The sequence below is a fragment of the Carcharodon carcharias genome, chromosome 8, assembly GCF_017639515.1.
Source record: "Carcharodon carcharias isolate sCarCar2 chromosome 8, sCarCar2.pri, whole genome shotgun sequence".
In the NCBI taxonomy this organism is placed as follows: domain Eukaryota; kingdom Metazoa; phylum Chordata; class Chondrichthyes; order Lamniformes; family Lamnidae; genus Carcharodon; species Carcharodon carcharias.
This window is the reverse complement of record NC_054474.1, coordinates 158566789-158580145: the sequence shown is the minus strand read 5'-3', so window position 1 is coordinate 158580145 and position 13357 is coordinate 158566789. Positions and strand designations below refer to the sequence as shown.

The window sequence follows — 13357 nt, the reverse complement described above, 5'->3', positions numbered from 1 at the left end:
ACTGATTCTTGTAAGTTTTATACTCCTGTGGAATACCAAGGGGTGTTTTTCTATAACAAAAACAGAATTACCTGGAAAAACTCAGCAGGTCTGGCAGCATCGGCGGAGAAGAAAAGAGTTGACGTTTCGAGTTCTGTTGAAGGGTCATGAGGACTTGAAACATCAACTCTTTTCTTCTCCACCGATGCTGCCAGACCTGCTGAGTTTTTCCAGGTAATTCTGTTTTTGTTTTGGATTTCCAGCATCCGCAGTTTTTTTTGTTTTTATCTCGGTGTTTTTCTATGTTAAAGGTGTTATATGAATGCAAATTGTTTTGTTGAAGTAAGATGCTGCCTGACCTGAGTGTTTGCAACATTCTCTGTTTTTAGTTCAGTTTTCCAGCACTGGCAGTATTTTGCTTTTGTTTTGTGCTTTATTTCTTCCATACTTAATTAAGCTTCATTTAAGCAGTGATTTAAGTTGAAAATTGCATATTTCTGCTCCATGCCATTTGGCCATGTATTTGAATTGAAGCAGTCAATTCCACCGACATCATCAAGGATGATATCAGATTTACCTGGAGAGCACTTAGAGGGTGATGCATATTCCTAACACTTGATTGAGGGCATTGATGTTGGGTCAGGTGCAGCCCCATAAATGTTTGATTTCTTTTTCTGTTGATATGATTACATATGCTGTGTCAAAAAATAGTGCAAATTAAGAATTCATGGGTGTAGTGTGAATTGGCTGAAAGTTGTATTGTCTACTATGATTCTAAAAAGGAAGCTTGAAATCTAACTGCGAAGGGGAATCCCAGAAGTTAAAATTGGTGTAACATTGATGTGCTCACCCTAGGGGTCTCTGCAGTATTTACAATGCTTTTATATTCCACTGTGTACACAGGGAATATGTTGAACTGGTGGAGTCACCATGCTGTATGCAGGCTTTGCTATTTGGGTATGTGTGGGAAAGATCAAAGGCTCACTGTGAACTGAGACAAGGCATTTGCTAGCATTTGGTTGTTGTGAAGACTCTGGGTATTCATTTTGTATATAGATATCTTTATTTAAAAAGAAGGTTTGGTGGTTCTATGGTAAAGCCAGAGTCATTCAGAACTCAAAAGTTGATCAACTCTATTATTTATAGAGGAGAAAATTAATCAAGCTTTTCACTTCTGACAGCTGCACAAGTCCTAATGGAAATGGGTGAATGCTGAGTATGAACTAGATGGTGTAATTATGTTGTCTCACCTGCAGTCAATTAGCCAACCAGAACTCTGTGCAAAATATGAAAGGATAAGTTCTGTCCATGGATCCATACCATAGTGTGAGGGTTCAACACGGAGAGTGGGGTAGAGAAATGGGATGAAAAACAGTGGAGCATTAAGAAACTGTGCTACCAAATTTATTTTCAATAGAGTTTGTGATAAATCAAATTCACTTGGCTGCATTGTATATTATCTGAATCCAGCAAAGCAAACTTTATTGCAGAATTACCTGGAAAAACTCAGCAGGTCTGGCAGCATCGGCGGAGAAGAAAAGAGTTGACGTTTCGAGTCCTCATGACCCTTCGACAGAACTGTAGTAGTTCTGTCGAAGGGTCATGAGGACTCGAAATGTCAACTCTTTTCTTCTCCGCCGATGCTGCCAGACCTGCTGAGTTTTTCCAGGTAATTCTGTTTTTGTTTTGGATTTCCAGCATCCGCAGTTTTTTTGTTTTTAAGCTTTATTGCAGATGGCTTAATTGATCTATACACTTTTTTTCCAGTTTTCTCCTTTTACCTGTGCCCCTCTGAAGGAGGCGATTCGTTGGAACAAAGCATGTCCTTCTTGTTGCCTGCATGGAATATGAGTGTCATTAACAGCTTATTGCTGCAAGCATGTTTTTTCCTCTGGTACCCACACCACAAACAATTCCAACAGGCATTGCTGGATAGTGATCGGAAGGGGGATTCCTGTTTGAGTTTCAGCCATCTTCAGCTTCAGTTTTTTTTTAAAAAAATCTGTAATCTAGCTGATAACTCTCTTCCTCTCCCTGCACAACCTTGCTGTCTTATTTGACCCTAAGCTGGGTTCCAAACTGCATATCATCCATTATCAAGACAACATGCTTCCACATTTGCAATATTGCCTATCTTCATTCCATTTCACCAGATCTTTGCATTAGCTATTATCTGTGCTTTTGTTGGCTTGACATCCTGAACACCCTCTTTACTGTCCCCCAAACTCCTCCTCAAACATGACTCAGCTAAAACTTCACAACCCACATTTTCCACAATAAGTTTAATTCATTTGTTACCCACTAACCACCTCTGATTCCCTGTCTCGCACATGTAGCAAATTCTAAATCCTTGTACCATTTACAAATTTTCCATGCTCTTGCCCCACCCTGTAGCTCATCAAATTCTTTCCTGCACAGCTCTGACTTTGGACTCCTCTACATTTCCTCTTCCATTCTCTGCCACTCAGTAATAAATTTACTGATGCACAATAGCAGCAGTGTGTACCATCTACAAGATGCACTACAGGAACTCACCAAGCCTCCTGAGCCAGCACCTCCCAAACCCATGACCACTACCATCTAGAAGGACAAGGGCAGCAGACACATGGGAACATAGCCACCTGGAAGTTCCCCTCCATTCACTCACCATCCTGACTTGGAAATATTTTGCTGTTCCTTCACTGTCGCTGGGTCAAAATCCTTGAACCCCCTCCCTAACAGCACTGTAGGTGTAGCTACATTACAGTCACTGCAGCGGTTCAAGAGGCAGCTCACCACCACCTTCTCAAGGGTAATTAGTGACGGGCTAGTCTAGCCAGCGATGCCCACATCCCATGAATTAATAGAATTCCAGCATCTTACTGGTAGCCCAGCTGAGATCAGCAAATTCAATACAGTTAGAGAATCAAACATGGGGACTTTTGAGATCTGCACAGCTAAGCTGATCATTGCTTTACCGAGCTGAACCATCAGTGCAGACAGTGTAATTACCTCCTTAGTTTAAGGGAGCATGAGGTGTCCTGTTAATGGATCTTTTTCACCCAGTTGCAATGAATTGACCTCTTGTGATCTGTATAATCATATCGTTGTGTACAGTACCTGTGCTATTTTGTTTCTTCCAGGATTCCAAGGATTGTAGCATTGATTAACTGCTCCATGCACTGTAACCCAGGACACCAATGCATTGAGAGAGTTGACCATGTGCAGTACTGTAATGCTGTAACCACGCTTGAACAGTTTAAAGTGCATCATCAATTTCTAAAAATAGAACAGAATAAAACAACTCATTAAATTGACTCAACCCAGAGGATACAAAAGACAAAGAAACACTGAAAACACCACCCATTGCCCATAGAGGTTAAATTGAGCAATCGTCATTGCAGCCAGGGTCAGTGATTATCAACACTATACCAAAGGAAAGCTGGAAACACCACCCACCTCCCCAAGGGGCTAAATTGAGCAAACTGTCGTGGCAACTGGGGACAACGGCTATCGACGCTTCACACCAAAGAAAAGCTTCTCTGATTCTGAAGAAAAGAAAAATCCGGAGTGAATTTTGACATTGTGTTTGGGCTGCTTATCGAGCCTGTGGTGGAGCGACAAACAGGCCATTATTAAACCATCACCAAGGAAACCACAGCTGTGCAACATTACGTAGAGAGAACACAGGAGGCATCCTGAGAATATTTCATTTCAAGAACTAACTTAAGCTCACCATCAATATTTCTGACCTGTTTGAATCTCAGATTTCTTCAAACTTTAATGTACGTTTACCAAAAAATACATTTTCCCATGTGTTAAGTTGCTGCAATGGGGAAATCCAACAGTAAGCTGAAGCCTGAAGTTGTAGAGGAGCTGACGAGGAAAACATACTGTAAGTATTAAAGAAAAATGTGAACTATGAAGGCATGTTTATTTTTCAACTTCGGTTTTTTTTTTCTCTTTCCCTGTGCCATGCACATTTTTTTTAGGCTGCATTTTGGGCAAGTGGCATGGAACTTAGCGTCGCCCAGCTAACACAGTATGAGAACAAGCTATTAGGAGGTGCACAAGAGCAGCTGAGGTGACCCACTTTATTTTTTAAAAGTGACTCCTGTTTGGCAGGCTCGGGGGGAATTCTGTGATTTCTCCCTGCTGCCCTTTTCTCCACATAACCTCCTGAATAAAGTTAATCTAAGTCATGCTGCAGAGTGGTTGGAGGCAAGTTAATGATAACGTTATTTATTTTTGCTGAGTCTTTTTCTGCCGGGGAATGGTTCTGGTGAATAATTATTGACCTCAACCTGATTGCTCATACTCCAGGTAGTCTCCCTTCAATATTTAATTTTTTAGCACCCTGTCATGTCATATTAATCATATAATCAAACTTTTCAGTCACTCCACTCCATGCAAAAATTGTTAATTGTCATAAATGTGACATTGTGTGATAGATTTGTAGCCGTTCTGCATCAGCTATTTCCTACAACGGTATCAATGACCAGTTAATTTTTTTTTAACGTTACTGGCTGAGGAAAGAATATTAGCTTGGATATGAGAACACAGTTTTTTTTGGAATGTAAACATGGAATCTTTAATATTAAACGCAAACATGCAAATTGACCCTCTGTTTAATTCCTTATCTGAAGGGCATTCTCACTGACCATCCATCACTCTGTAAGGCATTGGAATGTTGGCAAAGATTGCACATTTGAAGAAAAACATCTTTGCAGCAAGACCACACAGTTTTGAGTTTATGATGAATCCTGTACTGCATGAGTGGTTATGTTATTACACACAAACATAGAAAATTAGAAGCAGGAGTAGGCCATTTGGCCTCTCGAGCCTGCTCTGCCATATGATAAGATCATGGCTGATCTGATTGTGGCCTGAACTCTACTTTCCTGTCCTTTATTAAACTCTCTGGGCTGTTAGTCTAAGTTCAGATCCCATCATGACAAGTTGTAAAATTGGGTTCAATAAATCATATGCTTTGCGGGCTCTCATCAAAAAAACAACAAAGTTTCCAGACTGTTGTTAAAAGCCCAGCTGATTTATTATGGGCAAGGCCGACGGGTACAATCTAGTCTGCAGATGAATCCATTGGGATTGTTTTGGGACGGCAAGTCCTTGTAAACCTGCAGAAAGTCCTCCTCACTGAGGAACAACTTGGCATGGTTATACTTAAAGAATGTCAGCCAGACTCCTTCATTCCAACCTTTGTCCAGCACTAAATGTAGCTTGGTACTGCCGCCACTAACCATGACGTTGCTGCCAGACTGGACTTGCAGCAACATATGTAAATAAGCTTCTTGACTTTGTCCTCATCAACATATCTTTTGTAGTGTCCTAAGCCCAACCATCAGTAGCTGCTTCATTACTGACCTTGCTTCACTAATGATTACACAATACTCACCATTCATGACTCCTCAGATACTGAAGCAATCAATGTCCAAATGCAGCAAGACCTGGATAATCTCCAGGCTTGGTCTGGCAAGTGGCAAGTAACATTGCCTGATATTTGTGTGGTGCAAATGACCATCTCCAACAAGAGAGGGAACCTAACCATTGCCCCTTGACATTCAATGGCATTACCATTGCTGAATCCCCCACTATCAACATCCTGGGGGTTACCTTCTCAAAGGCAATTAGTGATGGGCAATAAATGCTGGCCTAGCCAGCAATGCCCACATCACATGAATGAATTAAAAAAAAAACATTGAACAGAAATTGAACTGGACTAACCATATAAATACTGTGGCTACAAGAGCAGCTCAGAGGCTAGCAATCCTGTGACAAGTCACTCACTTCCTGACACCTCCAAAGCCTGTCTAGCATCTACAAGGCATAAGTTGGGAGTGTGATGGAATACTCTTCACTTGCCTGGATGAGCTCCCACAACACTCAAGAAGCTTGACACCATCCAGGGCAAAGCAAGCCTGCTTGATTGGCACCCTTTCCACAAAATCTGACTCCCTCCACCACCGATGGACAGTGGCAGCAGTGTGTACCATCTATAAAATGCACTGCAGGGACTCACCAAGCCTCCTTAGACACTTCCTTCCAATCCATGACCACTATCATCTAGAAGGACAAGTTTGGCAGACACATGGGAGCACCACTACCTGAAAGTTCCCCTCCAAGCCACTCACTCCAAGCCTTAAAAATATTCAATGACCCCCACCTCCGCAGCCTTTGGAGGCAGAGAGTTCCAAAGTGTCTCAACCCTCTGAGAGAAGAAATTTCTCCTCATCCCTGTCCTAAAAGGACAACCCCTAATTATTAAGCCCCCCCCCCCCCTCCCCCGGCTTAGTTCTGGACTCACTCACAAGAGGAAACACCCTTTCCACATCCACTTTGTCAATTCCATTCAGGATCTTATGTACTTTAATCAAGCCACCCCTCACTTTTCTAAACTCCAGTGAAATAGACTCAGTCTGTCTAACTTTTCCTCATAAGACAACACACTCATTCCAGCTACCAATCTAGTGAACCTCCTCTGAACTGTCTCCATTGCATTTACGTCCTTCCTTAAATAAGGAGACCAAAACTGCGCACAATATTTGAGATGTGGTCTCACCAATGTCCTGTATAACTGAAGCATAACATCCTTACTTTTATGTTTAATTCCTCTCATAATAAAGGATAGCATTCCATTACTCTTTATTACTTGCTGTACCTGCTTACTAACTTTTTGTGACTCATGCACTAAGGCACCTAGATCGCTCTGCATCTCAGAATTCTGCTGTCGTTCTCCGTTAAGTAATACTCTGCTTTTTTATTCTTCCTGCCAAAGTGAACAACTTCGCATTTCCCTACATTATACTCCATCTGCCAGACTTTTGCCCACCCTATATATCTATGTCAGTCTGCAAGCTCCTTATATCCTCTTCGCAACATACATTCCTACCTATCTTTGTGTCATCTGCAAATTTAGCTACCATGCCTTCGCTCCCCTCATCTAAATGGTTGATATAAATTGTAAAAAGTTGAGGTCCCAGCACAGACTCCTGCAGTATTCCACTCGTAACATCAGCACCATCTACAAAGCACAAGTCAGGAGTGTGATGGAATACTCCCCACTTGGATGAATGCAGCTCCAACAACACAAGAAGCTTGACACCATCCAGGACAAAGCAGCCCGCTTCATTAGCACCACATCCACAAACATTCATTCCATCCACAAACATTCATTCCCTCCACCACCGACGCATAGTAGCAGCAGGGTGTACCATCTACAAGATGCACTGCAGGAATTCACCAAGGCTCCTTAGACAGCACCTTCCACAAACATTCATTCCCTTCGCCCCCGACGCATAGTAGCAGCAGGGTGTACTATCTACAAGATGCACTGCAGGAATTCACCAAGGCTCCTTAGACAGCAACTTCTAAACCCATGACCACTACCATCTAGAAGGACAAGGGCACCAGATGGATTGGAACACCACCACCTGGAAGTTACCCTCCAAGTCACTCACTATCCTGACTTGGAAATATATTGCTGGGTCAAAATCCTGGAACTCCCATCCTAACAGCACTGTGGGTGTACCTACACCACATGGACTGCAGCTGTTCAAGAAAGCCTTCTCAAGGGCAACTAGGGATGGACAATAAATGCTGCCCCAGCCAACGAAGCCCACATCCTGTGAATGAATTTAAAAAAAAAACTTACTTATGCATACTCTGTTTTCTGCCAGCCAGCCAGTCAATCTTCTATCCCTGCTAATATGTTGTTACCCTCTAAACCATGAGTTTTTATTTTCCCCAATAACCTTTAATGTGACACTTAAACAAATGCCTTCTGGAAATCCATGTACACATGTATATAGTCTCATATTTATCCACAGTGCACATTACTCCTTCAAAGAACTCCAATAAATTGGAGTTAAGCATGATTTCCCTTTCACAAAACCATGCTGACTCTTCCCGATTACCTTGAGTTTCTCTAAGTGCCCAGCTTTAACCTCCTCCATGGTTGATTCTAACACCTTCCCCATGACAGACATCAAGCTAACTGGCCTATAGTTTCCTGTTTTCCACCTCCCTCCCTTATTGAGTAGAGGGGTTATCTTTGCTACTTTGCAGTCTGATGGAACCTTTCCAAAACCTGGCAAATTTTGGAAAATTCTTCAACGTCCATCACCAAGACTGGCTCAGTAGCACCACTACCGACCAAGCTGGCTGAACCCTAAGGGACATAACTACGAAACTGGGTCAGCGGCAGGTGGTGAGGGAGCCAACAAGAAAGAAGAACCTACTTGACTTTGTCCCCACCAACCCGCCTTTCGCAGATGCATCTGTCCGTGACAGTATTGGTAGGAGTGACCATTGCACAATCCTTGTGGAGCTAAAGTCCCATTTTCACATTGACAGTACCATCCATAATGTTTTGAGGCACTACCACCATGCTAAATGGGATCAATTTCAAACAGATCTGGCAACTGAAAACAGGGGACCCATGAGATGCTGTGGGCCATCAGCAGTAGCAGAATTGTATATAACCACAATCTGGAACCTCATGGCCCAGCATATCCCCCACTCTACCATTAGTATCAAGCCAGGGGATCAGCTCTGGTTTAATGAAGTTTGGAGGAGGGCATGCCAGATACAACACCAGGCATACTTAAAAATGAGATGTCAGCTTGGTGAAGCCACAACACCGGACTATTTGTGTGCCAAACAGTGAAAGCAACATGCGACAGACAGACAGACAGCTAAGTGATCCCTTAACCAACGGATAAGCTCTGCAGTCCTGCCACATCCAGTCCTGAATGGTGGTGGACTATTAAACAACTAAGTGGAGGAAGAGGCTCCACAAATATCCTCATCCTCAATGATGGGGGAGCCCAGCACATCAGTGCCAAAGATTAGCCTGAAGCATTTGCAAAAATCTTCAGCCAGCCGCACGCTAAGTGGATGATTCATTTCTGCCTCTTCCCAAGGTCCCCAGCATCACAGATGCCAGTCTTCAGCCAATTTGATTCACTCTGTTTTATTCAGAAATGGTGGAAGGCAGTGGATACTCTAAAGGCTGTGGGCCTTGACAATATTCTGGCAATAGTATTGAAGATTTGTGCTCCAGATCTAGCTGCGCCCTTAGCCAAACTGTTCCAGTACAGATAACATTGGATCTACCCAGCAATGCGGAAAGTTGCCCAGGTGCCTCCTATACACACAAAAGAGGACAAATCCAACCTGGCCAATAAGCACCCCATCAGTCTACTCTCGATCATCAGCAAAGTGATGGAAGGAATTGTCGACGGTGCTATTAAGCGGCACTTACTCAGTAATAACCTACTGACTGATGCTGTAGTTTGTAGTTGTAGATGTAATTTGGGTTCTGCCAGGGCTGCTCAGCTCCTGACCTCATTACAGCCTTGGTCAAAATTTGGACAAAAGAGCTGAACTTAAGGAGCCCTAGCAAAACTGGAGTAAATTGGAATTGGGGGAAACCTTTCCACCTGCTGGAGTCATACCTAGCACAAAGGAAGATGGCTGTGGCTGTTGAAGGTCAGTCATCTCAGTCCCAGGACACCACTGCAGGAGTTCCTCAGGGTACTGTCCAGCCACCTTCAGCTGCTTCGTCAGTGACCTTCCCTCCATCCTAAGATCAGAAATGGGGATGTTCGCTGATGATTGCACAACGTTCAGCATAATTCACGCCTACAGATAGTGAAGCAGTCCATGCCTATTTGCAGCAAGATCTGGACAACATTCAGGTTTGGGCTGACATTTGGCAAGCAACATTCCTGCCATACAAGTGCCAGGCAATGAGCACCTCCAACAAGAGAGAATCCAACCACCTCCCCATTACATTCAATGGCAATACCATCACTGAATCACCCAGTATTCAACATCCTGGGGGTTACCATTGACCAGGTACTGAATTGGACCAGCCATATAAACACTGGCTACAAGAGCAGATCAGAGATTGGGAACTCTGCAGAGAGTAACTCATCTCCTGACTCCCCAAAGGCTGCCCACTATCTACAAGGCACAAATCAGGAGTGTGATGGAATACTCTCCACTTTCCTGGATGATTGCAGCTCCAACAACACTTGAGAAGCTCACCACCATGTAGGACAATGAAGCCCACTTGAATGGTACCCCATTCTCCATCTTCAACATTCCCACCCTCCACCACTGATGTACAGTAGCAAAGTGTGCACCATCTCCAAGATGCACTGCACCAACTCACCAAGGCTCCTTTGAAAGCACCTTCCAAACCCGCGACCACTACCCTCGAAAAGGACAAGTGCTGTAGATGAATGAGAGTATCACCACCAGCAAGCTCCCCTCTAAGCCACACTCCATCCTGACTTGGAACTGTGTCTCGATTCCTTCACTCTCACTGGGTAAAAATCCTGGAACCCCGTCTCTACCTACACCACGTGGACTACAGCGGTTCAAGAAGGCGGCTCACTACCACCTTCTCAAGGGCAATTAGGGATGGGCGATAAAAATGTTGGCTTTGCAAGTGACGCCCAAGTGCTGTGAAGGAATGAAAAAGAACATAAATGCTAGGTGATGATCATCTTGCACAAGAGAAAGGTTAGCTATGTCCTCCTGAACTTGAGATGCAGCACTATCGCTGATTTCTCATCTACTAATTTCACTGTTGACCAGAAGCTGAACTGGACTTGCTATATCAATACCATAACTACAGTGCCAGGGCAAAGTTGGGTATTCTAATGTGCCACTCATCACCTGACCACTCAAAACCTACGCACCAGCTACAAGGCTGAAGCCAGATGTGCAATGGCTAGCCACCTAAATGGCCAAGAAAAGTAACTTCATTGAAAAATATACCAGAAAAATATAAGAATAGGTAGTTCAGTACTGATACTTCACCGACAGATATAGCTGGTACATCTCAATATGTGAGACTGAGTGACAAAAAAAAAACTAGCCTTCTATCCCAAAGTATAATGCATGATTTTATTTTTCTTTTGTTTCAACTTGCTCCCTCTTTTTTTTTAATGTAGCTCTTATTATTAGCTGAGTGACAATGGAATACAAGCAAATGGTATGATTTGCCATTTCCTTCTTTGCTTCCTTCTGAGGTAAGCACTTTGCCAACCTTTGGAGTCAGTGATGGAAATTAACTAATGTTCTGCTGCTTCGAGGCACGGTGTATTGGCCTATCTAATGACTGCAGCATAAATAATTTCAGATGCTCCTGCATAGCAAGAAGATTTCCTGGCTGTCAATTGCAGAGCAATTTCTGCTGCATCATAAAAAACAATATAGAGTGTTTGCAATTTTCTGAAAATATAGACGTTTATGTTGTTATCGCTTCATGATATTCGTCACATGGGTTTGGTTGAGGGCAGTATGCTAATCCCATATTTCCTAAGCCTTTTAGCAACCAACATACAGAAACAATGGAAAAACAGTTGTTTCTAAATGCCCTGCAGCTTTATTTCTAGATTAGATTGAGAGATATGTCAGGTATTACAATTTATCATCAATTGCAATATTGTATTATGTAAAAGCTAATATAGATGTATTGCCTTCTGTGATGATTATGATCAAGCCTGTGAAAATAAAAGTTAAAAAATACTGGAAATACACGGTTGGCATCTAAAGTGAAAACACTTGAAAGTTTGGATGTGTACCCTTAAATCCACTTTGTGTGCAAGATCATAGTTTAATTCAGTAATTGCAAAATAATTTTCATTTCCAGGAGCAATATCCCAATTAATAAAAAGAAAGACTTGCACTTGTGCAGTGCTTTTCACGACCACTGGAAGTTTCAAAGCGCTTTACAGCTAATGAATTTGAAGTATAGTCACTTTGTGATGTATGAACCGGGGCAGCTAATTTGCACACAGAAAGCTCCCTCAAACAGCAGTGTAGTAATGAGCAGATAATCTGTTTTTATGCTGTTGATTGAGGGATAAACATTGGCCTGGATATCGGGGAAAACTGCTGTTCTTCGTAGTAGTGCCATGGGATCTTTACATCCGCCTGAGCAAGCAAATGGGGCCTTTGTTTAATGGCTCATCCAAAAGACAGCACCTCCAACAGTGTAGCACACTCTCAGTAGTACTGTACTAGGGTGTCAGCCTTGACTCCTGCTCAAGCAGGAGTAAGACTTCAACACAGAAACTTTTGACTCAGTGATGAGCTTGCTACCAACTGAGCCATGGCTGACATTTAGTAGAGTTCACTATATGTAAAAAGCACTGTATTTCCTGGTGTCACCTTTGAAGTAGCTCTATTAGCCATATGATTCAAATTTAACTTATTCATTTTTGCATGCTTTCTTCTCTCCTTAAGACCATCTCCAAAAGATACTCATGTATCTTGAAGTGGTCATTGTTCATGCATGAGGCTAGGCTGCGAATGAATACAGGCTGTTTGACTGCCCTTGTCTGACCCTGTCCTGACTAATGTTTACACATGCAGTGTTCAGCACTGATTACTAAAGGTGAACAGTGAATGAAATTCTCTGACTTGCACCCATCCTTCCTCACCCACTCCGATATTATAGGTTGACCCAGAATTGATCCTTTTTATCTCCCAACCTGTACAGGGATAGTTTGCCTTAAATTAGAGCTTCCTTGCAGGAGGGTGGCTTGAGACCAAATAGCTCAGCCCCCATTTGTGTTCAAATTCTTCCAGTATGATTGCATTTCCACACCATGATTAGTTTCTCTTAATGGTTTTACTAATCAAATTAGACCAAGATTCCCATCGATTGCCGCTTATGTATCGTTGTGCAGTCTAATGTGCACACGTCCACAAAAGACATAGCAGATATAGTGGAGAACCAAGATTCTCATGACATACTCGGTCAGGATCCTGGTACTCCCTCCATAACAGCATTGTGAGTGTACCTATCTCACATGGACTGCCGTGGTTCAAGAAGGCAGCTCGCCATCACCTTCTCAAGGGCATTTTGAGATGGGCAATAAATAAAAATCTGGCCTAGCCAGATTGAATTAAAAAAACACTAAGGAACTTAAAATAATATTAATACAGAAAATGCATTGGAGAAATTAACAGGACTTAAAGCTGAAGAATCCCCCTGGACCTGATGGCCTACATCCTAAGTTCCAAATGAAATGGCTGCAGAAATAGCAGTGCATTGGCTGTGATCTTGTAAAATTTCCTAGATTCTGGAACGGTTCCATTGTGTTGGAAGGTAGCAAATGTAACACTGTGATTCAAGAAAAAAGGAAGAGGGAAAGCAGGATAACTACAGGCAGTTAGTTGACATCAGTCATCAGGAAAATGTTGGAATCTATTATTAAGGGAGTGGTAATGATTAGAAAATTAAATGATTAGGCAGAGTCAGCCTGGTTTTCAGTAAGGGAAATTGTGTTTGACAAGTCTGTTAGCGTTTTTGAGGATGTAATTAGCAGTGTAGATAAAAAGAACAAGTGAATGTAGTATA

At 42.5% G+C, this 13357-nt stretch overlaps 1 protein-coding gene across 1 annotated transcript in view; it reads left to right on the top strand.

Moving 5' to 3' along the window:
* Positions 1-13357, top strand: part of LOC121281216 (neuronal calcium sensor 1) — a 162676-nt gene that overhangs the window by 1789 nt on the left and 147530 nt on the right. The window contains exon 2 of the mRNA XM_041194005.1: positions 3102-3853. Coding sequence (XP_041049939.1) covers positions 3790-3853 — 64 coding nt within the window. The 5' untranslated portion in view covers positions 3102-3789. The remainder of the gene's footprint in view (positions 1-3101; positions 3854-13357) is intronic.